Source organism: Carcharodon carcharias, chromosome 2 (assembly GCF_017639515.1).
Source record: "Carcharodon carcharias isolate sCarCar2 chromosome 2, sCarCar2.pri, whole genome shotgun sequence".
NCBI lineage: Eukaryota > Metazoa > Chordata > Chondrichthyes > Lamniformes > Lamnidae > Carcharodon > Carcharodon carcharias.
The window spans coordinates 194,808,581-194,833,261 of NC_054468.1; the positions used below are offsets into that span (position 1 = coordinate 194,808,581).

Below are 24,681 nucleotides of genomic sequence, written 5' to 3' on the forward strand. Positions count from 1 at the left end.
TCTCTTTGCATCTTCAGGAAATTATGTATTTCAGCCTGTAGCTATCTCAGTTAATCCAGCATCTTCCTCAATGTATACTCCACTTTCTTGTTTTTGCTACCAAAATACATTACCTCACATTTCCACATTCAGTTGTATTTGACACCAGTTTTGGCTAAGTACCCTAAGTCCATTACAGTCCTCATTGTTTGCCTAACCTACTTTTGTTAACGTTTGAAGTCTGTATGACCCTTCTTGAGAGCTAAAGAGAAGTAGGAACTTGATAGATTTTATACTGTTTTAAAGAGGAAGTGGAGTAAGATGGACGGTCAGGGATAGGTGGGGAGCCAAGGAGAGAGTGGCAAAGATGTCATGGACACAAGACAAAGGGAGTGTTATCAGTAGTGGTAAAGACTAAAGAAGGTGCTGATGGTGGGTAAAGGTAAGATAGCAGAACAAAGCTCAGTGCTCTGATAGCACAACCTTGGGGGGTGGGGAGTGTCGGGGAAAAAAGATTTTAAAAAATGAAAAATAAAAATTAGAAAAAAAAACAATTGGATTAAAAATGGGATAAAGATGCAGGAGAGAGTGTTCATGATCTGAAATTATTGAAATCAACGTTTAGTACGAAAGGCTGTAAAGTACCTAACCAGAAGATGAGGTGATGTTCCTCCAGTTTGCGTTGTGCTTCTCTGGAACAGTGCAGGAGGCCAAGGATGGCCACATGTCCATCGCAAACTGGAGGAACAGCACTTCATCTTCCGATTAGGCACTTTACATGCTTCTGGACGAAACACTGAATTCAACAACTTCACACCATGAACTCCCTCCTCCATCCTTACCTCTTTAATCCAATTGTTTTTATTCTAATTTTTATTTTTTAAAATCCTTTTTCCCCAACCCTCCACAGGACCATCTGTCATTTGTCTATGTTGTGCTTTCAGAGGACACTGACTCTTGTTCTGCTATTAACACGTTCTGCTATCTTACCTTTATCCCACTATCAGCACCTTCTTCAGTCTTTATCACTACCGTTAACACTCCCTTTGTCTTGTGTCCCTAACATCTTTAACAATCTCTCCTTATTCCCACCTATCCCTGACCTTCCATCTTGCTTCACCCCATCAAACGGTATAAAATCCATCACATTTCTACTTCTCTTTAGCTCTGAAGGAGGATCATTAAGACTCAAAACATTACCTGTTTCTCGCTCCACAGATGCTGCCAGCCCTGCTGACTATTTCCAGTATTTTCTGTTTTTATTACAGATTTCCAGCATCCATGTTATTTTGCTTTCTACTTTTGTTGGGTTAATGTCAAGGTGGCAATTTCCATAAGTACGCTGCGTTACCTATGAAACAAAACCGGATTAACCAAAACAGATTAACAATTGACCCTAGTTATTATTTATAATACTTTGGAGATGAGACATAAATTCTGCTTTTGTAATGATACCTACTTGGATAGCAGCAACCAGTGCTACATGCATCAGCAAATAAGGTTGGCTCAGCCCAAGTATTTCCCCCATTCCTCCTCTTTCACCTTTGCCTGAGTTATTGTCTGGGTAACCTCAGTTACAAACAACTGTAATTGTTGGTTTCTAGTCATTTCAAATTCAGGTTATTTGGACAAATGCCTAAAGGTTTCATTAAACCCTTGTGATAGATTGGAAATTATGTTTTAGTAGCTCTTTTTGCCTTATTTAGTAGTTTACGCTGATTTTTGATACATTTGAGGGTGTTCCCTGCCAGTGTAGTGCAATGGTAAGTTTTATCTTTTTCAGATTTGAGGATACGCAGCCTGGATAATCCAGCACAAAGGTAAAACAGTTTGACAAGAGTAGCATTTAGTGAGCTATTTTAATTTAAAAATGTCATAAACAGTTACATGAGAATTTCCATTGGCTTTAACTGTCTGGTTTTCCTTCATTTTTAGAAGAATGCATGTTCCAAACAGGTTCTTTAATATGTTCTGGTAGCTTTTCTAATATGGTCTGAAAAGGTAAGAACAATTTAATAAATTACAAAAACAAAAATGACAGACAAAACAAAAAAGCTTGTACAAGTACCAATACAAGACTGACCTTGGTCACCTCCATAGCAATCCCTTCTGGAAGATTGCGTTGGATATATTCCAAATACACATTAGCAGTGCTTCCAGTCAGATGTTTGATCTAGCAGAGAGCAGTATAAGTATTAAAAGTAAGCCTGAATTCTTCAAATCATACAAGTAGCTCAAATTTTTAAACTGCCTTCTATTTCACAACTCAATTGTATTTCACAGAAAACATTAAGTGCCAGCAAAGTCCTTTTTTCTTTTAATATAACTATTTGTAAAATGACTTGAATTGAGAGAAGCCCATTGATCAACAGTACTATCTGTACCAAGGAACTGCTCCTCCAAACATTGCTATGGAACTGTGTGGAATTCATTAACGAAAGACAACAAATACTGATCATCAGACCTGGGAAAAATATTGACAAAAGCAAGTAGATTGACGGGCAAATAAAGCTGGCTATTTATCAATGAAGCAATTCTATACAGTGCATCTACATGACAAAATATACGTAAATTTTGTAAACCTGACAACGTCATGCCTCAGGATTACTGGATTTGAGAAGTCAATGCGTATCTAGCAAATACATTTTCTTATTTGGTTAAAGAGGGACAAAGAAAGCAAACTCGGTCTCATCCTTGAAGTTTATGCTTGAAATCACAGCATGCTTTTAGAAATCGTTGAATGCAATTATTGTTACTTCAAATAGGCTATGACAGGAAAAAAATTGATGATATATATCAGCATTAAAGGTTAGATTGGACAAGTGCATGAAGGCATGAGAACAGATTGGCTAAATGTAATTAGAACTATTTTTCAACATGGATAGTAAACTTCTCATTGGCTGGGCTAAATGTCCTGTTTTTTGTTGTAACTTCTATAAACTGACTTGAGCAAGAGGCAATGGCAGTTTTCTTTAAACTTGATATTTTCCATTTCATAATAAACTTGTGTTTCTATAATGTATTCATTACTAGGACTAGAATGGAAGACTATTGAAGTGACTCCACTTTTGAAGAAGGTTCAAAAATATATTTAAGGGAGAGGGGTTGGGGTATCAAAAAAGATGGGCTTGTCATTCCTATTTCCCATTCTTAAACATATCTAAATTCTTCTATACCCGTTGGCCTACAAACAGCAAGTAAAAATTTGAATCAGAGTCAGCCCAAGCAGGCTGTGTTCATGCCCTGAGAAGGATGGAACAAAGGACATATCGGGCTGGATTTTGCGAATAAAGCAATGGCATTTGTTGCTGATGTCAAAGGAAGCTTCCCATCAAGATTTAGCACTTAGATTTTCCTTTTTCCTGTTGTAGTTTCAATTGGATATTGTCAAGGGGAGCTCTAGGCATCAAGCGGCACGTATATCAGCAAGCAGTGCAAGTAGCCAATCATGTCAAAACACAAGTGAAGTAGGCCTCTCAAGCCTGTCTCACCATTCCATGAGATCATGGCTGATCTACACCCTAACTTCATAAACCCACCTTTGCTTTATATCCCTTAGTACATTTGGTTAAGAAAAAACTATCAATCTCAGAATTAAAATTATCAATTGATCCAGCATCTATTGTAGCACCTAATCAACACCTAGCCTCATCTACTGTGGCACCTAAGTACCTATTATAGAACCTAATCAATATCACTTTAAATCTCTGGATTAAGATAGATGCTAAAATAGCATAAACTTAAAAAAAAATCTACTTTTTATTTAAATCATAATGGAGAAATTTGACTTTAGTCGAATATAAAATTAAGACCAATTAAAAACCCAGTTACTCCTTATTTAACAAGGTGTAACTTTTAAGGGGATTTTACAGTCACACCGGTGTAAAGGTGTACGTTTTTGCCCATTACTGACTGCTTAAGGATTTTCCTCTGGGGGACTTCAACATCATAGCCTCTGGAGAAGTGCAAAATCACTCAGCAATTTCTGGATCTCCACATTATTCTGCGCATGTGCAGACTCCTGAAGTTGCACTTTCTGCGGGGCAATGATAGCAAACATTGACAGTTCTGCCAACGTTACTCCTGCAAAATTTGGGCCATCACTGCAGATCCTGCGAGTTCTATTGCACAATTCGGGCAAGCGAAATAAATTTGATGATTGCAGATTTTGATTTGATAATTAGCATCTGTTCACTATTTTATAGAAACATAGAAAATAAGCTCAGGAGGAGGTCATTTGGTCCTTCCAGCCTGCTCTGCCATTAAATATGACCATGGCTGATCTTTTATCTCAACACAGTACGCCTGCTCCCTCCCCATACCCCTTGATGCCTTGAGTCTAGAAATCTATTTCCTTCTTAAATACATTCAGTGACTTGGACTCCACAGCCTTCTACGGTAGAGAATTCCACAGGTTTACCACCCTCTGAGCGAAGAGGTTTCCCCTCATCTCAGTCCTAAATGGCCTACCCCGTATCCTGAGACTGTGACCCCTTGTCCTAGACCCCACCCAGCCAGAGGAAACATCATCCCTGCATCCAGTCTGTCCATCCCTGTCAGAATTTTATACAATTTAATGAGACACCCTCTCATCCTTCCAGATTCCAGTGAATACAGGCCTAGTCTCCTCATATGACAATCCTACCATCCCAGGAATCAGTCTGGTGAAACTTTGCTGCATTCCCTCTATGGCAAGTATATCCTTAGGTAAGGAAACAAAACTGCGCACAATATTCCAGGCCAAGTCTCACCATGGCCCTATACAACTGACATAAGACATCCTTGCTCCTGTTCTCAAGTCCTCTCGCAATTAAGGTCATTATACCATTCGCCTTCTTAACTGCTTGCTGCAACTGCATGCTTGCTTTCAGTGATTGGTGTACAAGGACACCTAGGTCCCTTTGTACATCAACATTTCCCAATCCATCATCAGTTAAGTAATACTCTGCCATTCTGTTTTTCCTACCGAAGTGGATAACTTCACACTCATCCATGTTATACTGCATCTGCCATGTATTTGCCCACTCAATCAACCTAAGTTGCCTTGAAGCCTCTTAACACCCTCCTCACCATTCACATTCCCACCAAGTTTTGTGTCATCAGCAAACTTGGAAATATTACATTTGGGTCCCTCATCCAAATCATTGATATACATTGTGAATAGCTGGGGCCCAAGCACTGATCCCTACCCAACTACTCACCGCCTGCCACCCCGAAAAAGACAAATTTATTCCTACTCTGTTTCCTGTCTGCTAAGCAATTCTCAAAAAATTAGTCGCTTAAAACAAATCACAAATAAATGTCACATTCATTAATCAGTGAAATTTACATCACGGCCTAACAGACTGAAGAACTTAATGCTCTCATCTCTTTGAACCTTGTACCAGAACTCTCACTTTTAATGCAAATTTGTCAATTAAGTCACCTTTTATTCCAGTAATATCACACCTTTCCTCGATACTGTGCCAAATTTAAATACTTTGGCTCTTGTTATGCTGGTCAGGTTTTTTTTCCTAACCAATAACATGAATAAGTGATATAAACTGATTATGTGATTCTTGTATATAAATCTTCTCTCCATCAGCATTACGACAGTGAAATGAGAAAGAAAATAAATGAGCATGTATACCAAGGAACACAAATTACATAAAATTCTTAATACAAAACATTTAAGAATTCATGTTAAGCTGGACAGCCTAAATTAGTGAACAGATCAACAAAGAAAAAATAGAAAACAAGTGTAATATCTAAACTGACCCTCACTTTAGTTCCATTTAACGGTTCAAAATTATTTGAAGTTTAAATATTTTTTGTCTTATCAGGTGAAAGTTTATAGTAAGATATCCACTATACCCTAGATATCTAGCTGATATCTTGCCTCTTACTTGCCTCTATGCATCTGTAGTGTGTTCTCATCTCATACTGAACTCTGTGCTTCTTGAAAATGTGAACAGATTTGAGAAGTGTCATTCTATCAATTTTCCTTGCAGGCTCATACCTAAAAAGAGTTTTATTTTGAAAAAATTAGATTCACTTCACAAGACATTATTTTAAACCACAGGACTTCAATCTTTGTTTTATTGATTTTACAAATGCAATGTTTCCAGAGCTGCATATAAATATCAAAATGACTGGCTTCAATGTTGTTGCAATATGTCCTGCGGGGAGGATGGGGAAAGCTAGAAAAAAAGTACAAGCCTGAAACAATGTAGACAAAACAAACATACCTAGACTTTCCTTTAGGATTCTCCGATGTATTCAGTGGAACTTCTGAAGAAAAACAGTCAACAGCTAAAAATGGCCAAGTGCAGCTTTTCTCCAGGGTTTCCACTGATCTTCAGTCAAAGTTCAGGCATGAGATTTGGCAAACTGCATAGGAATTGTCCCCCATAATGCGTATCTGAATTTTTTTTCATCACCCGTTCACTGGGCTAGTGTAAAATCTGAATTACACTAAAAGTAAAGGGAAATTATCAACTTATTTCTTTGAATGAAATTCCATTCCAACATCGTTTTCATTATGTTCATTTCGGGATGGATCACTTATGTTTACATTTTATGATCATTGTGACACTTGATACCATAAAATGGCTTAATCCTCACTCTGCTGAGATCTTGATCTGAGTCGCATAGCTTTGAGGCGGCACCAAACATGACCAACAAGTTATTTAGCAAATCCTGTTTAGGATCCCCCAAGGGTGCACGGTCCAGGCACTCATTCCTAATGGTATATAGAATAAAGATGAATGGATATTTTTGATTTAAATTGGACAAAACAAAATACTGAGAACTGAGTGGTAAGTGAGTTGTAATCTGCCTTTTGCCTCAGGTCTAGGTTTCAACCAGGTCCAGCTTGATGGGATGCAAGAACCTTACAACAATATACAAAGGGATGGTTGCATTGTGGTAATACTCAAGCAGAAATCCAGAAGCTCTGACTATTGTTCTGGGAACACGAGTTCAAATCCTACCACAGCAGCTGGTGGAGTTTAAATTCAATTAATTAGGAATTAAAAGCTAGTATCAGTAATGGTAGACTCATAGGAATTTACAGCACAGGAGGTGACCATTCGGCCCATCATGTCCACACCGGTCAACAAAGATTTGACTACACTAATCCCATTTTCCAGTGCTTGGCCCATAGCCCTGGAGGCTATGGCAACGCAAGTGAATATCTAAATACTTCTTAAATGTTACGAGAGTTTCTGACTCAACCACCCTTTCAGGCAGTGAGTCCCACACTCCTACCACCCTCTGGGTCAAAAAATATGTCTTCAACTCCCCTCTTAGCCTAAGACCTCTTACCTTAAATCTATGCCCCCTGGTTATTGACCCCTCTAATAATGGAAAAAGTGCCTTCCTATCCACACTATCTATGCCCCTCATAATCTTATACACCTCTATCAGGTCCCCTCTCAATCTTCGCTGCTCCAAGGAAAACAATCCCAGTCTATCTAATCTTTCCTCATAGCTCAGGCTCTCCAGCCCAGACAGCATCCTGGTAAATCTCCTCTGCACCCTTTCCAGTGCAATCACATCCTTCCTATAATGTGGTGACCAGGACTGCACACAGTACTCCAGTTGTGGCCTAACAGTGTTTTATACAGTTACAGCATAACCTCCCTGCTCTTGTATTCTATGCCTCAGCTAATAAAGGCAAGTATCCCATATCCCTTCTTAACCACCTTATCTACCTGCCCTGCTACCTTCAGGAAACTGAGCACTGAGCGGGAAACTATTGGATTGCTGTAAAAACTCATCTGGATTGCTCATTTCCTTAAGGGAAGGAAATTTGCAATCCTTACCTATAAGTGATAGCAGATCCAGCAACGTGAGTGACTCTTAACACCCTGTGAAACGGCCTAGCAAATCATTCAGTTCTATCTAACCTCTACTGAAAAGGTGAAAAACAATAAAAGTGGACAGACCACCCAGCATCGACCTTGGCAGCAGAAACTACAATGGCACACCCTGTCCTGTCAACCCTTCCAAGTCCACCTTATCGAGGAGTGTGCCAAAATTGGGAGAGCTATCCCACATATTAGTTAAGCAAAAGCCCACAACATCACCATCTTTGGATATGTCCTATCTCACTGGTAGGGCAGACCCACCAGAGGTGGCTGCATAGCGGCATACAATTGGAATGAGTTGTCCTGGGAGTCCTCAACATCGACTCTGACCCTCATGAAGTCTCATGCCTTCAGGTCAAACAGGGACTAGGAAACCACCTGCTGATTACCACCTACCACCACCTCACATCCAGGCTTAGCCAATGAATTAATACTCTATGTTGAACAGCAGTTGAGAGAAGCAGGAGCACAGAATTAACTCAGAAGACTTCTGCTTCAGAACTAGCTGCACCCTTAGCCAAGCTGGTTCAGTACATCTGCAACACTGGCATCTACCCAACAATGTGGAAAATTGTCCAGATAAATCTTGTTCCCAAAAAGCAGGACAAATCCAATTCAGCCAATTACCAACCAACAGTCTACTCCTGATCATCAGCAAAGTGAGGGAAGGTGTTGTAGACTGTACTATTAAGTGGCACTTACATAGTAATAACCTGCTCACTGATGCTCAGTTTGAGTTCTGCCAGAGCCAAACAGCTCCAGACCTCATTACAGCCTTAGTGCAAACATGCAGAAAATAACTTGTTAGGGACTAGAGATAGTTTAAGTTATATTTGTTTTTGTAGGTGTTAGGAATTAGTTTTAGCTTTAAATTTAATTTATATTTCTGTATGTGTGTGTTAAGAAAGGGAGAACTTGAGTTTTGGTTTCACTTTAAAAGACGCTTGCATTTTAATGAAGGATTTAAAACAAATACTAGGTAGAAAAATTTGTGTTGTTGCCTGTCAACAGGGGACCAGAGAGAGAGGCCCCACATAGACACAAAGAAGCCGAAAGCAGTTTGAGTTCAGTTGGTCATTCTGCTCTAAGGTGAAGGGAGCAGTTTAAGTCTCTCTCTACCTGATATATTAGCAGACTGCTGAGAAGAATAAGTCTAAGAATCTTAGACAAATTGCTCTAAAGTTAAAGTAACAGTGAATGTCAAGTGAGTTCTGGATCACAAGGGAGATACCAAGTTGCCTGCAGACGCAGCGTAGGAGAGGAACAGACAGCAAGTCCCAAGCTAGAGTTGGAAACAGGAGCTGGAAGAAACTGGACAGGAGGGAGCTGCAGGAAGCAGGTGAACATTAGAATATAAAATAGCTTTTGTAACTTGTGTTATCCTTACCAATCTGTATATATCTGTAAAGGTACAGTTGTGGGTGAAAGAGTACTGTAATATAGTTAATCTTTTCTTGTTTAATAAATGTTTTATTCTTTTGTTAAAAGTTCATCAGCTGACTCCTGTGACTGTTCAGTATTTCCACCCTCGGATCTGGCTTATCCAGTAGTAACGTCAGCTGGGATCATAACAAGCTGAATTCAAGAGAGGAGGTAAAAGTAGCTAACCTTAACATCAAGGCAGCATTTGACCAAGTGTGGCATCAAGGAGCCCGAGCAAAATTGAAGTCAATGGGAATCGGGGGGAAACTCTCCACTAGTTGGAGAAACACCTAGTACAAAGGAAAATGGTTGTGGTTGTTGAAAGCCAAACATCTCAGTCCCAAGACATCACTGCAAGAGTTCCTCAGGGTAGTGTCCAAGGCACAACCATCTTCAGCTGCATAATCAATTAATTTCACTCTAACATAAGTTCAGAAGTGGGGATGTTCACTCATGATTGCAAGTGTTCAGCATCATTCATGACTCTTCAGATACTGAAGCTGTCCGTGTCCACATGCAGCAAGACCTGGATAACATTCAAGTTTGGGCTGATAGGGGCAAATAACATCTGCGCCATAAAAGCATCAGGTAATGACCATTTCCAACAAAAGAGAATCTAACCATCTCCCTTGACATTCAATGGCATTACCATTGCTGAATCTCCAACATCAACATCCTGGGGGGTGGGGGGGGGGGGGGGGGGGGGGGGGTGTTACCATTGACCAGAAATTGAACTGGGCCAGCCATATAAGTACCGTGGCTACAAGAGCAGGTCAGAGACAGAGTTTTGCAGCAAGTAACTCACCTCCTGGCTCCCCAAAGCCTGTCCACCATCTACAAGGCAAAAGTCAGGAGTGTAATGGAATACTCTCCACTTGCCTGGATGAGTGCAGCTCCAACAACTCTCAAGAAGCTTGACACCATACAAGACAAAACAGCCATTTGCTTAGCACCCCATCCACCAATTTAAATATTCACTCCCTCCACCACGGCACAGTGGGAGCAGTGTACATCATATACAAGATGCACTGCAGCAACTCGCCAAGCCTCCTTTGTTAGCACCTTCCAAACCCATGACCTCTACCAGGACAAATGCAGCAGACACGTAGAACACCACATGCGAGTTCCCCTTCAAACCACACACTATCCTGACTTGGAACTATATCACTGTTCCTTCACTGTCGCTGGGTCAAAATCCTGGAACTTCCTTCCTAACAGCAATGTGGGTGTACCTATACCACATGGACTGCAGTGTTCTAGGAGCTGGATTTTATGGCTCCCAGCTGGGTGTTTGCAGGCAAGAGGCCTCTAAAATACCACAGGCACAATGAGCGCCACTCAACCCTGCTGCAATTTTACCAGCAGCTAAGGGGAGAACATGGAGGTGTGGAAGGGGGTTTGCCAACGGGGGAGAAGGGGGCATGTCTGACAGCTCGCTGGCTCTTGAGCTACTTAATGCCCACTGACCCAGTGGTGCTGTGGCACTAAGAGCTGCCAGCCAGCGACTCTGAGGCAGGGCTTGCTGTTGCTGAGGGGCAGCAGTTCCCACCTCAATTAATGGCCACAGAAGTGAGCCCACCAACCAGGGGTGGGACCAATGCCCCCCAATGCAAAATCCAACCCTAGAAGGTGGCTACCCACCACCTTCTCAAGGTCAATTTAGCATGGGCAATAAATGCTGGTTTTGCCAGCAATGCTGACATGCCATGAAAGAATAAACAATGCATTTTTATAATGTCTTCAATACAACAAAACATGCTAAGGTGTTTCAGGAGCATGATCAGGCAGACAAAAAAAACTGCCACTGAGCCCAAGGAGGATATATCAGGACAGTTAGCCAAAAGCTTGGTCAAAGAGGTAGATTTTAACAAGTATCTCAAAGAAGGGTCCAGAGGTTTAGGGAAGGAATTCCAGAGTTTAGCCCCAAGACAGCTGAAGTTATGGCTGATAATAGTAGAGCAAAGGAAGTTGGTGATGCAAAAGAGACCAGTATTGGACTAACTTGGATAGACTTTATTGGCTTACTACTATGCATTGTCCCTACACTGGTACAAATTGGTCAACAGTGTGACTGCTGTGGGAAATCAAAATGGTGCTTTTCAGGTGGTTCCTCTAGACTGTGAACTTTGAGGCAGGTTTACTCTGCAACTAAATGATTTGTGACTATGTTATGCTGAAACTGGGTACCCAAAACGGAAAGAAAATTAGATTAACATAGTATTGAGTATTGTGAGAAAGTGAAGTAGAAGTTATGTAGGCAGGGATTTGGGTTTGCTATGAGAATGGAGCCATGAATTGATTGCAAATTTTAGAAGTTATTTTCATTGCTATATTTTATGTATTGTATACTAACTACTTACTGGGAACCAACTACTTAATGTCCATGTGGAGAAGGAGGTCTGTGTTCAGATACAACAGTGCCATTAATAATGAAGAGCAGATAGAGTACACAGAATTTCTCATGCCTGTGTCATTGCAGTGCATTTGAATGAAAGGAAAACAAGTCCAATTTTGAAAAGAATCCACTTGGCAAATTAAATCCAAGGGAGTGCTTGCAACAGCAATTAAGTACTTACACTTTATCAACAGTGATATTCAGTTCTTTAGCAGCAAGTGTGGCAAAATATTCATAGCTATCCAGTACAGATTTATCATGGCCCTTCACCAACACAGAGATCCTCTTGTACAGTGTATCAGGCTCATCTGTTACTGCTGCCTGCATTAACATAATTTCAGATGACAAACAAAATAACTTATTGCAGAGACGTATTCTTTAAAATGAAAAGTCTCCAGTTTTCATGCAGCCAAATATTCCAAAACATGACAGATTTCAACTTACACCATATACAAACAGTAAAGCAAATAAAAATTAACTAGAAAATGTTTTAACCAGTACTGAGCAAGGGAATACTCAATGAACGGGAGGATATTGAGAGAGGTTGAGGAAGTGAGAGACCATGGAACGCATGTCCACAGGTCCCTGAGGTTGGCAGGACAAGTGGATAAGGTGGTAAAGGAAGTATATGGAATGCTTTCCTTTATTGGACGAGGTATTGAATACAAATGCAGGGATGTAATGATGGAACTGTATAAAATGCTGGTTAGGCCGCAGCTGGAATTTTGTGGACAATTCTGGTCACCACATTACAGGAAGGGACATAATTGCTCTGGAGAGAGTGCAGAAAAGATTTACAAGAATGCTGCCAGGGCTTGAAAATTGCTGCTATGAGGCTTAGGTAGGCTGGGGTGGTTTTCCTTAGAACAAAGGAGGCTGAGAGGTGTACAAAATTATGAGGGGCCTATATAGGTTTGTTTCCCCTAGCTGAGGGATCAATTACCAGGGGGCATAGATTTAAGATGATTGGTAGAAGGATTAAAGGGCTCATGAGGAAACACTTTTCACGCAGAAGGTTGTGGGTGTCTGGAATTCACTGCCTAAATCAGTGGTTGAGGCTGAAATGCCCAACTCAGGTACTTGGATTTGCATCTGAAGCGCTGTAACCTGCAAGGCTACAGACCAGGTGCTGGAAAATGGGATTAAAATGAGTGGCTAGTTTATTTTTCATCTTTTTCTGGCTGGTACAGACATGAGGGGCTGAATGGCCTCCTTCTGCACTGTAACCTTTCTATGGTTCTAACCAGTCTTCCCACCTATGACTTAGAAGAAAGAATTTTCATTTACATAGCACATTTCACATCACAGAACATTTCAAAATACATCATTGTCAATTAATTACTTTTAATGTGTAGTCGCTGTTTTTAGGCAAATACAGCAGCCAATTTGCAGAGATCAGGATTCCAATAAATAAAAAATAGTTGACCTGTTTTGGCCATGTTGGCTGAAAAGTGAACTTTGCCTAACACATCAGAAGAACTCTGTTCTTCCTTAAAAAATAATTATGAGTTCTTCATATCAACCTGAAACAGGCAGGCATCAGCAAAATATCTTACCTAAAAATGCAGGGCCCCCTTCAGAACTGCATGAAGTATCAGCCTGGCTTATATGTTGGTGATTTTGAAGCATGAACTGAGTTTTGTTAAAAATTTACAAATAAAGATTTCTTAAATGTACATCTGCCAGCCTGATTGCACATTATGCTCTTTTTTGTAAAAAAAAGATTTCCAATAAACTACTGACAACTTTCTGTTATTAAAAGTGACTCTGCCTCTTGAGATAATCTGTATGTTCGCTGCAGAGGATTCCAAATTAGAACATTGCAAAGGAATATTGATAAGATGGGGCAATGGGAACATAGGTTCACAATGTTAAAGGCAGCATTTCAGGTTGATAAGAAACTCAAAATTTATCCTAGGAAATATTGAATATAAAAGCAAAGATTCTGAGTCCATTTAAACATTAATTAGACATTAGTTAGAGTAGTACATGCAGTTTTGTGCCTCTCACCGATGGAAGGGATCTAGAACAAGAGGGCATTGTCTCAGGATAAGGGGCCAATCATTTAGGACTGAGATGAGGAGAAATTTCTTTACGAAATGGATTGTGAATCTTTTGAATTCTCTACTCCAAAGTTTTGTGGATGCTCCATCGTTGAATATTTTTGAGGCTGAGAAACGATAGATTTTTGGTCTCTTGGGGAATTAAGGGAAACGGAGAGGGGGTGGGAAAATGGAGTTCAGGCCACATCAGGAATGATGGTGTTGAATGCCGGAGTAGGCTTGACAGTCTGTGGGGTCTGCTCCTGGCTCCTATTTCTAATGTTTTTAAGGATATTGAGGTTTTAGAGAGGATGCAATGCAGACTTGATCAGTATGAGAAAATATAAATATGAAGACAGACTTGGAAAAAGGTATTTTTTGTTAGAACAACATATTTGGGTGTTTAAAATTATGAAAGGACAGGACAGAGTAGATAAAAGCAAACTAATTCCAATAGTTGAGGGGGTCTAGGAGAGAGAGCCATTGGGACAAAATTAAATGCATGAAATTTGGAACAGAGGGCAGGAGAAACTTCTTTACTCAAGTTTTACAGCTGTGAAATTCATATCCAGGGTTACTGATTGAGGCAGAAACTATGTCAACATTCAAGATTAGATTAGATAGGCGGATGAAAGATGTGGGAACAAGGTGGGTAAACACGATACGTTATTTGCTCACATGAAAGATAAACACTGGCACGGACTGATTGAGCTCAATAGCCTTTTCAGTGCTATAACTTCCAAGTATGTAAGTATATTGTTATAAATATAGACAAGCATCATTCACAATTTTATACAAACTCAACATTTTCTAAAAGGTACCCAGATAGTTTTGTCACTAGAAAAGTAAATAATTATCTGGAAAGTAACAATGAAAGTACAATTGGACAATTTCTATTCTGATCACTGAAAAATTAAGTTAATAAAAATCTTGCATTTGAAATTTGTGTCTAGGCTTCATGACAAGCTCGCTACTTAAAAATATAGAGTACAGATCCTAACAGACTTAGGAGAGCACCAAAACAAAAAAGCCAGAAATCTTACCAGGGGAGCTGTGATATAGTGTGGAGACCCCAAATGGATTCCTGCTGACAGTGTCAATGCTGGCCTTTTACTGCTGTTAAATAAAAACATTTATGATATAATTATTAATGTTGTATGCGTAGTATGAATTTTTTTAAAAACTAAATTATGTTTAAAAAGCTTCTAAAAAGAGACTTACAATTTCATGTTTCACAACAGTTCGAAGCATTTAAAAACCAATGAATTACTTATGAAGCACAGTTATAGTTGTTCTGTAGCAAATGAGGCAACCAATTGACACACAGCAAGATCCCAGGAACAGAGAGCAAGATAAATGACCAGTTAATTTGTTAATTGAAGGATGATTGTTAACTGTGATACCAAAAATATTGAGATATTTTTAGAACTGTCTGAACAGGCAGACAGTATGTCGCTTTAATCTCATCCAAAAGTCAGCACTCCCAACAATGTAGTACTTGAGATAAGCCTGGACATTTTACCATAAAAAAATAAAATGTAAATGTAAATCCCTTTAAAATTATATACTTGCAATCCTGAAATAAATGCTAAATTTGGCTGGATGTCATGTTGCATTTGGGAACCCTAGCTTTCAAAGTCTGACAGGCCAATGAACAAGTAGAAGGCATTGTGGAATTGGTGTGTATTTAGAGGGGGAATGAAACATGATATTTTAAAATTGTGATGCACTTGTAAGATGACTACAGAATACAGGCAGTGTGAATTATAATTGTAAGAATAGTTTAAAAAGTTTAAGCTAAATTTACACCAGCTTAGATTGATCAATTCTTTATCATTTATTTTAACTTTCTTCTTCTGTGCTCTAGCTCCAGCTGGTAGATTTGCCTAACAACTTGGTCTTGGTTAAAATAAATGTGTGCTGATTATAATGTTTAACTATTCAGTAGTTCTAACTCCTTCACTAGTCCTTGACCTTCCACTCTCTTGCCAGCAAACCAGGCTTACCTCTCTACAAGATATGCTCTACTTCACCACCATCTGTCATGACCCATCTACTGCCTCTATATTGTCTGAGCTTCCCACCCCATATTCTCTCTTTGTCCTACTGCCACCTACATAGTATTGCTCATCTCTTGTCCCTACATCAGCTCATCTGCTACTGAAACCTTCATCCATGTTTTTGTTATCTCCAAACTCAAATACTTCAATACTCTCCTGGCCAGCTTCCCATCTTTCATCCTACATAAACAGCTCATCCAAAACTCTGCTGCCTGTATTTTAACTCATAATAAGTCCTGTATCACAATAAGGAAGCTTAAGGAAAAAGCATATAACGGCCCAAAGATGAGGGGCAGGTCAGATGATTGGTCAGAATATAAAGAACGGCAGAGAATGACTAAAAGGTTAATCAGGAGAAAGAAATTAGAATGAGGGGAAGCTAGCTGGAAATGCAAAAAACAGATAGCAAGAGTTTCTACAGGTATTTAAAAAAGGATAAGCGTTAGTAAAGTGAGGGTTGGTCCTCTAGAGTGTGACAGTGGGGAAATAATAATAGATAATGAAGAAATAAATAATATTTTGCTTCTGTCTTCACTACAGAGGATACAAAAAACATTCCAGTAATAGTTGTAAATCAAGAGGTGGGTGGGAGAGGGGAGCTTGGTGAAACTGCAATCAGTGGGGAAGCAGTACTGACCAAACTGATGGAGCTGCAGGCTGACAGGTTTCCCGGTCCTGATGGGCTTCATCCTAGGGTCTTAAAAGAGATAGCTAATGAGGTAGTAAATGCGTTGGTGTTAATTTTCCAAAATTCGCTAGATTCTGGAAAGGTTCCATCAGACTGCAAAGTAGCAAATATAAACAAGAAATTATATGCCAGTTAGCTTGATGTCTGGCATGGGGAAGGTGTTAGAATCGATTATTAAGGAGGATATAGCTGGGCACTTACAGAAACTCAAGGTAATAGGGAAGAGTCAGCGTGGTTTTGTAAAAGGGGAATTGTGTTTAATCAATTTATTAGTGTGCTTTGAAGGAGTAACATGTGCTTTGGATAAAGCGGAGCCTGTAGACATACTGTACTTGGGTTTCCAGAAGGCATTTGATAAGGTGCCGTATCAATGGCTATTGCGGAAAATAAATGCTCATTGTGTAGGGGATAACATATTATAATGGATAGATTGGCTGGTTGGCAGAAAACAGACAGGATGAATAAATGGGTCCTTTACAGATTGGCAGGATGTGGCGAGTGGAGTCCCTCAGGGGTCTGTGCCGGGGCCTCAATTTTTTACAATTTATATCAATGACTTAGATGAGGCGAGTGAAGGCATGGTAGTTAAATTAGCAGATGACACAGATAGGTAAGAAAGTATGTTGTGAAGAGGGCATAAGGAGGTTGCAGACAGATATAGATGGTTGAGTGAGTGGGCAAAAATCTGACAGATGGAGTGTAATTTAGGAAAATGTGAAGTTGTTCACTTTGGCAGAAAGAATAAAAAAGCAGAGTATTACTTAAACAGAGAACAACTGCTGAATTCTAAGGTGCAGAGGAATCTAGGTGTTCTACTGCATAAGTCACAAAACACTAGTGTGCAGGTACAGCAAGTAATTAAGAAGGCTATTGGAAAGCTATCCTTTATTACAAGAGGAATTGAACATAAAAGGATGTTATGCCTCAGTTATACAGGGCATTGCTAAGACCACATCTCCAATATGTGTGCAGTTTTGGCTTCCTTATTTAAGGAAAGATATAAATGCATTGGAGGTGGTTCAGAGGAGGTTTACCAGCTTAATACCTGGAATGAACAGGTTGTCATATGAAGAAAGATTAGACAGATTGGGCTTGTTTCCACTGGAGTTTAAAAGAGTGAGGAGGTGATTTGATAGAAGTGTTAAAGATCTTGAATGGTATTGACAAGGAGGATGTGGAAAGGATGTTTCCTCTTGTGGGTGAGTCCAGAACTAGAGAGCACTGTTTTAAAATTAGGGGCTGCTCTTTTAAGACAGAGATGAGGAGAAATTTTTTCTCTCAGAGGGTTGTGCAACTTTGGAACGGTCTATCTTCAAAGGCAGGGTCATTGAATATTTTTAAGGCAGAGGTTGATTGATTTCCTTGCCTAACAAGAATTGAAGGCTATTGGAGGTAGATGGGAATGTGGAATTCGAAATACAAACAGATCAGCCATGATCTTATTGAATGGCGGAACAGACTTGTGGTGCTGAATGGCCTACTTCTGCTCCTATTTCATGTATATTTATGCTCATTTACCTACATTTGCTCCCAGTCCAGCAAACACTTAATTTTAAAATTCTCTCACTTGTGTTCATATTCCTCCATGGCCTCATCCCTAAGTCTATAACTCTGTCCAACCATACAACCCTCAGAACTATGCAGCCCCCAACTCTGTCCTCTTGTCCCCTCATTTTCTTTGCTCCACTAGTGGTCCTAGTGCCCTCTAGACCTGAAACCTCTCTGCCTCCCTCCATTAAGATAGTCCTTAAAACTTATCACTATGATCAAGATTCTGGTCACCTTACCAAATGCCTCCCTCTTTGGCTCTGTCTCAGTTTTTGTTTGATTACACTTCTTGAACATTTCAGTACATTAAAAGTGTTATATAAATGCAAGCTGATGTTGCTTAACTAAAAATGACAGAAGGCTAACTGTATTGGTGACAGAAAGGTCTTTTACAAAACAAACTAGTTGATTGGCATTACACATTCATTCACATTTCCTGCCATAATGAGACAGCCCAGCCAATAGCAGGAACTGGACAATACTTAATCTTGACAAATAGCTAAGATTCAGACCACGTAATTCTTGGAAAATAACCATCTTCAATAAAAGGTCCTATCCAATACCCTTGACCTTCAAAAGCACCACTATTGCCGTCTTCCCCCATTATCAACTTCCTGGGGTTCTCCAATGAACACAAGCTTAACTGGACCAGCAAGCTTAAAAAGCATACAATGAATAAATGCTAATAAGAATGAACCTGATTTTTCTTTCAGGTTCACAAGTTTGTATTTATAGTTTAACAGAAGGATCAAATGAACCAAAAAGATAGTAATCACATGTTTCATCAATTCTAAAGTTGTAAGTAATTGTAGTACAGAGAAAGTAGTAGGTTTAACTATGAATTTATTGTACCAAAGCTCAAAAAATGGTATTTACAGGCTGAAACAAAAAGACAGGTACTTCACGGAATGGTCAGTTTCTTAAAACTGAGGGAACATCCAAAATTTATGCTGTGTATTTTCCAAGAATATCTCCATCTCTAAACAAGTAGCAATCCTTATCATCCAGGACAACTTTAGTCCCTCCATATTCTGGGAGTAGAACTGTTTCACCTTGCACACCACTGGCATTTAATGCACTTGGCAACATTAAAATGTTATAGTGGCACCCAGCATCATTAGGACTGGCTGAATTCAAATTACTCAGCTGATACAGGTTAGATGTTACTATTTCCCTTAAAATTAATTATACTACATATTTTACTTCTATTCATCTTTTTGATGATGTAAGTATGAGGGCGCTCAGACATATAAACAGCAGAAATATGATTAACACAAGACACTTCTAAAAATGTAATTTTTGCATTTACTTAAATTTCCTTATACCGTCTGCAGTGATTACTGAAAATCAATTGTCACAATGCCACCAATTGTGCATTCAAACATATTCAGCAAAAAAAATTAAATTTAGAAACTTAATTTAGATTTGTAGTGCAATTACACTATAAATTAAATTTCAGTGAAGGTATGAAGGGATCTCAAGAGCAAACCATGTTAAGACTCCTTCCTCCAGTTCAGCTCTGAATTTAGATTTGAGCTCCAATTACTCTATACGGTAACGCTTTGCACAATTATTGTATATATATATAGCCTAAGGATTCTTTGCCTGATAATTTTTGAAAGGCATACCGATAGGAATATTCTTAATCTGAAGTTAACTAACATCTTTGAACTTACCAAAGGTGTATTGTTAACATATTGTGGCTAGCATAATTCAAAACTGGAATTCGATTAACCTGAAAGTCAAACAGTATGAATTTTTTGAGTTATTCATGCATATATCATAATCATTCAAAAGAAAACTAAGTTAACAAAATCCCATAATATCTTTCTTCCAGCATAATCAAACTTTGTTTAAACTACAGAACTTCCAGGAATGTTATGTTACCTCCTCCTGATGAAGACATTCTACAGGAGATTAAGTTACAACAAACTGAATGCCTTTTAAATGATTGACATTTTGAGGAAGAAGGACATTTTTTGAAAATGTTAGAGGAAATGAGGAAACAGTGAACACCAGGCAGAAAGAAAAAGCTTCAGCGAACCATCAACACTGTTAAAAGCCAGAGTTTTTAAGAAGACTTGAAAGCAATGAGGGAAGTAGCATGGTGGAGTGATTTCTGAAGGGAGCTCCAGCAGGCCAGATTGGTTGGTTTGACTTATGGGTTGAAAGGCCAGCTGCTTATGACAGAGAAAAGGAGGAAAGAGAGTAGAGGACTTTGCTACAGGAAGTACCACTGGGATAAGATCAAAGAAGGATTTCAAAATGAGCATACAAGGATCTTTAAATGCATGTAACAGATCGCAGTAACCAGATGAACTTGGCAAGGATAGGAAGGCAGCATTTCATGCAAGGCAAAAACACATTTTTGCCCCTTACAAAGGATGCAATTTGGGAATCCAGCAAGAAGCATATTGGACGGGTCAAGTCTCTGGGTAATAATGGCATTTATGACAGGAGCAGGAAGTCATATGGCTGGAACATGCAGTGTTTTGGAGGTGGGTGAAAGCAAACCTAGTAAAAATTTGCATGTGGGAAAGGAAACTTGATTCAGAGCATTATGTCAAGGTTACAAAGTCACTGTACTTAAAGGAAAAGGTATTGCTCAGCATCCCTCCCTATCCCAACTTTGAGGGATATGGAGTGAAGGGGATGATCTTTAAGACATGTGGTCTTAAAGCTGATCCCACACATAAGGTACGGGAATTAATCTTTCAGAGTTTAGAAATAGATCTGATATGGGTCTAGGGGATTCAGTCCTCATCGGGCATTCGGGGCTTCATTTTAAATGTGTTCAGGGGCTTAATTTTCAATTTGTGCTCCAGGCGTTGATTTCTTTTGATGAAGAGAAAATAATTAAAAACATCCAAAAATATTTCAAAAAGGTTGCACTTGACAAACCTGATGGGAGTTCTATGACAAAGTGACAAATGTAACGGATGGTGAAAATGTGTTGTGCATGCATTCTTGGCCAGTTTTTGACAAACCAACACTGAAACTATTGCAGAAGATTAAGGGGCATGGAATTAGTGGGTAGGTAACAAATTAATAAATGGTTAGAAGACAGGAAAAGCAGTTTCTCAAGATTGTTTAAAAGTGGGTAGCAGTGTCCCAGAGTTCTGTTCTGGGACTGCTTGCGTTCACGGTGTAGATCAAAGATCTGGATACAGGGCTAGGGGGAATGGTGTCCAAGTGTGTAGATCATACTGAAGTAAGAGGCATAGTAAATAATTAAGGCCAAAATTAATACGTAAATGAATATTGAGACAATGGTAGAATGAGCAAAAAAAGTAGCAAATGGAAATCAATGTCAGTATATGTGAAATCGTACATTTGGTGGGAGGAAAGAATGGCTGAGTGATATGGAATATATTAAAAGCAACATTCTAAGTGAATAAGGCCACATGAAAGCTAACAGAATATTACATTTTATAGAAAGGAGCATCAAATATAAAAACATTGAGACAAAATGGTGAAGATATATAAAACCTTAATAAGATCACAATTAGAGTGCTACGTACAGTTTTGGTCTCTGCATTATAGGAAAAATATTGAGGCAACAACACATCATAAATTCACTCACTAGGGCATTACCAGATATAATAAAATGCAAGCAGGAATAAAAACTTGGAAAATAAAATTGGAGCTGTTTTACGAGCGCTGAGTTGATTACAGTGATAGATGGGTTTAAAAACTATGAACTGAGAGGGTAAACTAGATGAAACAAACTGTTTCCAATACAAAAACAAAAACAGAATTACCTGGAAAAACTCAGCAGGTCTGGCAGCATCGGCGGAGAAGAAAAGAGTTGACGTTTCGAGTCCTCATGACCCTTCGACAGAACTTGAGTTCGAGTCCAAGAAAGAGTTGAAATATAAGCTGGTTTAAGGTGTGTGTGTGGGGGGGCGGAGAGAGAGAGAGAGAGAGAGAGAAGTGGAGTGGGGGTGTGGTTGTAGGGACAAACAAGCAGTGATAGAAGCAGATCATCAAAAGATGTCAACAACAATAGTACAAAAGAACACATAGGTGTTAAAGTTAAAGTTGGTGATATTATCTAAACGAATGTGCTAATTAAGAATGGATGGCAGGGCACTCAAGGTATAGCTCTAGTGGGGGTGGGGAGAGCATAAAAGAATTTTTAAAAATAATGGAAATAGGTGGGAAAAGGAAAATCTATATAATTTATTGGGAAAAAAAAGGAAGGGGGAAACAGAAAGGGGGTGGGGATGGGGGAGGGAGCTCACGACGTAAAGTTGTTGAATTCAATATTCAGTCCGGAAGGCTGTAAAGTGCCTAGTCGGAAGATGAGGTGTTGTTCCTCCAGTTTGCATTGGGCTTTACTGGAACAATGCAGCAAGCCAAGGACAGACATGTGGGCAAGAGAGCAGGGTGGAGTGTTAAAATGGCAAGCGACAGGGAGGTTTGGGTCATTCTTGTGGACAGACCGCAGGTGTTCTGCAAAGCGGTTGCCCAGTTTACGTTTGGTCTCTCCAATGTAGAGGAGACCACATTGGGAGCAACGAATGCAGTAGACTAAGTTGGGGGAAATGCAAGTGAAATGCTGCTTCACTTGAAAGGAGTGTTTGGGTCCTTGGACGGTGAGGAGAGAGGAAGTGAAGGGGCAGGTGTTGCATCTTTTGCGTGGGCATGGGGTGGTGCCATAGGAGGGGGTTGAGGAGTAGGGGGTGATGGAGGAGTGGACCAGGGTGTCCCGGAGGGAGCGATCCCTACGGAATGCCGACAGGGGGGGTGAAGGGAAGATGTGTTTGGTGGTGGCATCATGCTGGAGTTGGCGGGAATGGCGGAGGATGATCCTTTGAATGAGGAGGCTGGTGGGGTGATAAGTTAGGACAAGGGGGACCCTATCATGTTTCTGGGAGGGAGAAGGCGTGAGGGCGGATGCGCGGGAGATGGGCCGGACACGGTTGAGGGCCCTGTCAACGACCGTGGGTGGAAAACCTCGGTTAAGGAAGAAGGAGGACATGTCAGAGGAACTGTTTTTGAAAGTAGTATCATCGGAACAGATGCGACGGAGGCGAAGGAATTGAGAGAATGGGATGGAGTCCTTACAGGAAGCGGGGTGTGAGGAGCTGTAGTCGAGATAGATGTGGGAGTTTGTAATGGATATTGGTGGACAGTCTATCACCAGAGATTGAGACAGAGAGGTCAAGGAAGGGAAGGTAAGTGTCAGAGATGGACCACGTGAAAATGATGGAGGGGTGGAGATTGGAAGCAAAATTAATAAATTTTTCAAAGTCCCGACGAGAGCATGAAGCGGCACCGAAGTAATCGTCAATGTACCGGAGAAAGAGTTGTGGAAGGGGGCCGGAGTAGGACTGGAACAAGGAATGTTCCACATACCCCATAAAGAGACAGGCATAGCTGGGGCCCATGCGGGTACCCATAGCCACACCTTTTTGGAGGAAGTGAGAGGAGTTGAAGGAGAAATTGTTCAGCGTGAGAACAAGTTCAGCCAGACAGAGGAGAGTAGTGGTGGATGGGGATTGTTCGGGTCTCTGTTCGAGGAAGAAGCTAAGGGCCCTCAGGCCATCCTGGTGGGGGATGGAGATGTAGAGGGATTGGACGTCCATGGTGAAGAGGAAGCGGTTGGGGCCAGGGAACTGGAAATTGTTGATGTGACGTAAGGGTCAGAGGAATCACGGATGTAGGTGGGAAGGGACTGGACAAGGGGAGAGAGAAGGGAGTCAAGATAACGAGAAATGAGTTCTGTGGGGCAGGAGCAAGCTGAGACGATCGGTCTATCGGGGCAGTTCTGTTTGTGGATTTTGGGTTGGAGATAGAAGCGGGCCGTCCAAGGTTGGGCGACTATCAGGTTGGAAGCTGTGGGAGGGAGATCCCCAGAGGAGATGAGGTCAGTGACAGTCCTGGAAACAATGGCTTGATGTTCAGTGGTGGGGTCATGGTCCAGGGAGAGGTAGGAGGAAGTGTCTGCGAGTTGACGCTATTTTTTTGTTTTTAAACTGTTTCCAATGATTGAGAAATCTACAACGAGGGAACATAGAAGATTAAAAGCCAGAGATTTTAAGACCAACAGCAGGAGAAAAGAGTGGTGAAGTTGTGAAATGCACTACCGGGCTTACTGGTTAGATATACCATGTCAATATTTAATTGCGGGTTGGATGTCGCCGATGGATATTGGAGTCTGGAAACACAGCGGGAACGTGGGATTCTGGTACCCCTCTGGAGGTTAAACAGCGGTGTAATTTTTCAGTTAGCGGATTGGAGGTTAAGTCTCAAATGGTTAAGTCAGCATCCGGGGCGGTGTTTAAAAGAGAGTGACAGCTCCCTGGGTAACGCGCCATCATGGAGACGGCAAAATTATTTTAAACACCGCACAATGGCCGGCTGGGGAATTTTTGTGCCGAATGTGTGAAAGAGGCGACACGTTACCTGGAACAGGCTTCGAAACAGCCCGATCACCGCCATCTTGGTCACGGCGCCCGGCGACTTCCGGGTCACCGGGGCACTGCTTCCGGGCTGCCGGGAGAGCAGAAAGAAGATGTTAAAACAGAGAAAACGCTGCAAATACTCAGCTCGGGCAGCATCTGTGGAGAGAGACAGTTAACGTTTCAAACTGAAGACAGTCATTAGAAAGTGTGAATGACAACTCTACAGATTCTTAATGGAATGGCAGAAGCACAACTACACAATAAGTAAATAATCCTGAGTTTTTTTA

The 24,681-nt window shown here is 40.4% G+C and overlaps 1 protein-coding gene across 2 annotated transcripts; it reads right to left on the bottom strand.

Moving 5' to 3' along the window:
* Window positions 1-1,819: 1,819 nt before the first annotated feature.
* mrps10 (mitochondrial ribosomal protein S10) lies at window positions 1,820-24,473 on the bottom strand. Of its 2 annotated transcripts, none has more exons than XM_041209116.1 (7): window positions 24,396-24,473; window positions 19,661-19,719; window positions 14,732-14,804; window positions 11,828-11,967; window positions 5,869-5,977; window positions 2,063-2,152; window positions 1,820-1,972 (listed from the first exon to the last, which is right to left on the bottom strand). In XM_041209116.1, the coding sequence occupies exons 1-7, from the start codon at window positions 24,429-24,431 to the stop codon at window positions 1,886-1,888; spliced, it is 594 nt and encodes a 197-aa protein (XP_041065050.1). In that variant the 5' UTR covers window positions 24,432-24,473; the 3' UTR covers window positions 1,820-1,885. The 2 variants fall into 2 exon arrangements, with proteins under 2 accessions (XP_041065050.1, XP_041065058.1); XM_041209124.1 differs by having other exon boundaries at window positions 14,732-14,801; window positions 24,396-24,456.
* Between the last annotated feature and the right edge of the window lie 208 nt (window positions 24,474-24,681).

Bases quoted from the DNA above. Each gene is read 5' to 3' on its own strand.
- mrps10 (XM_041209116.1), bottom strand. From the start codon at position 24,431: ATGGCGGTGATCGGGCTGTTTCGAAGCCTGTTCCAG. The intron at 14,805-19,660 runs GTAAGTTCAAAG...TTTATTTAACAG, and splicing joins ATGTTAACAATACACCTTTG to CAGTAAAAGGCCAGCATTGA. The intron at 11,968-14,731 runs GTAAGATTTCTG...ATGTTAATGCAG, and splicing joins ACTATATCACAGCTCCCCTG to GCAGCAGTAACAGATGAGCC.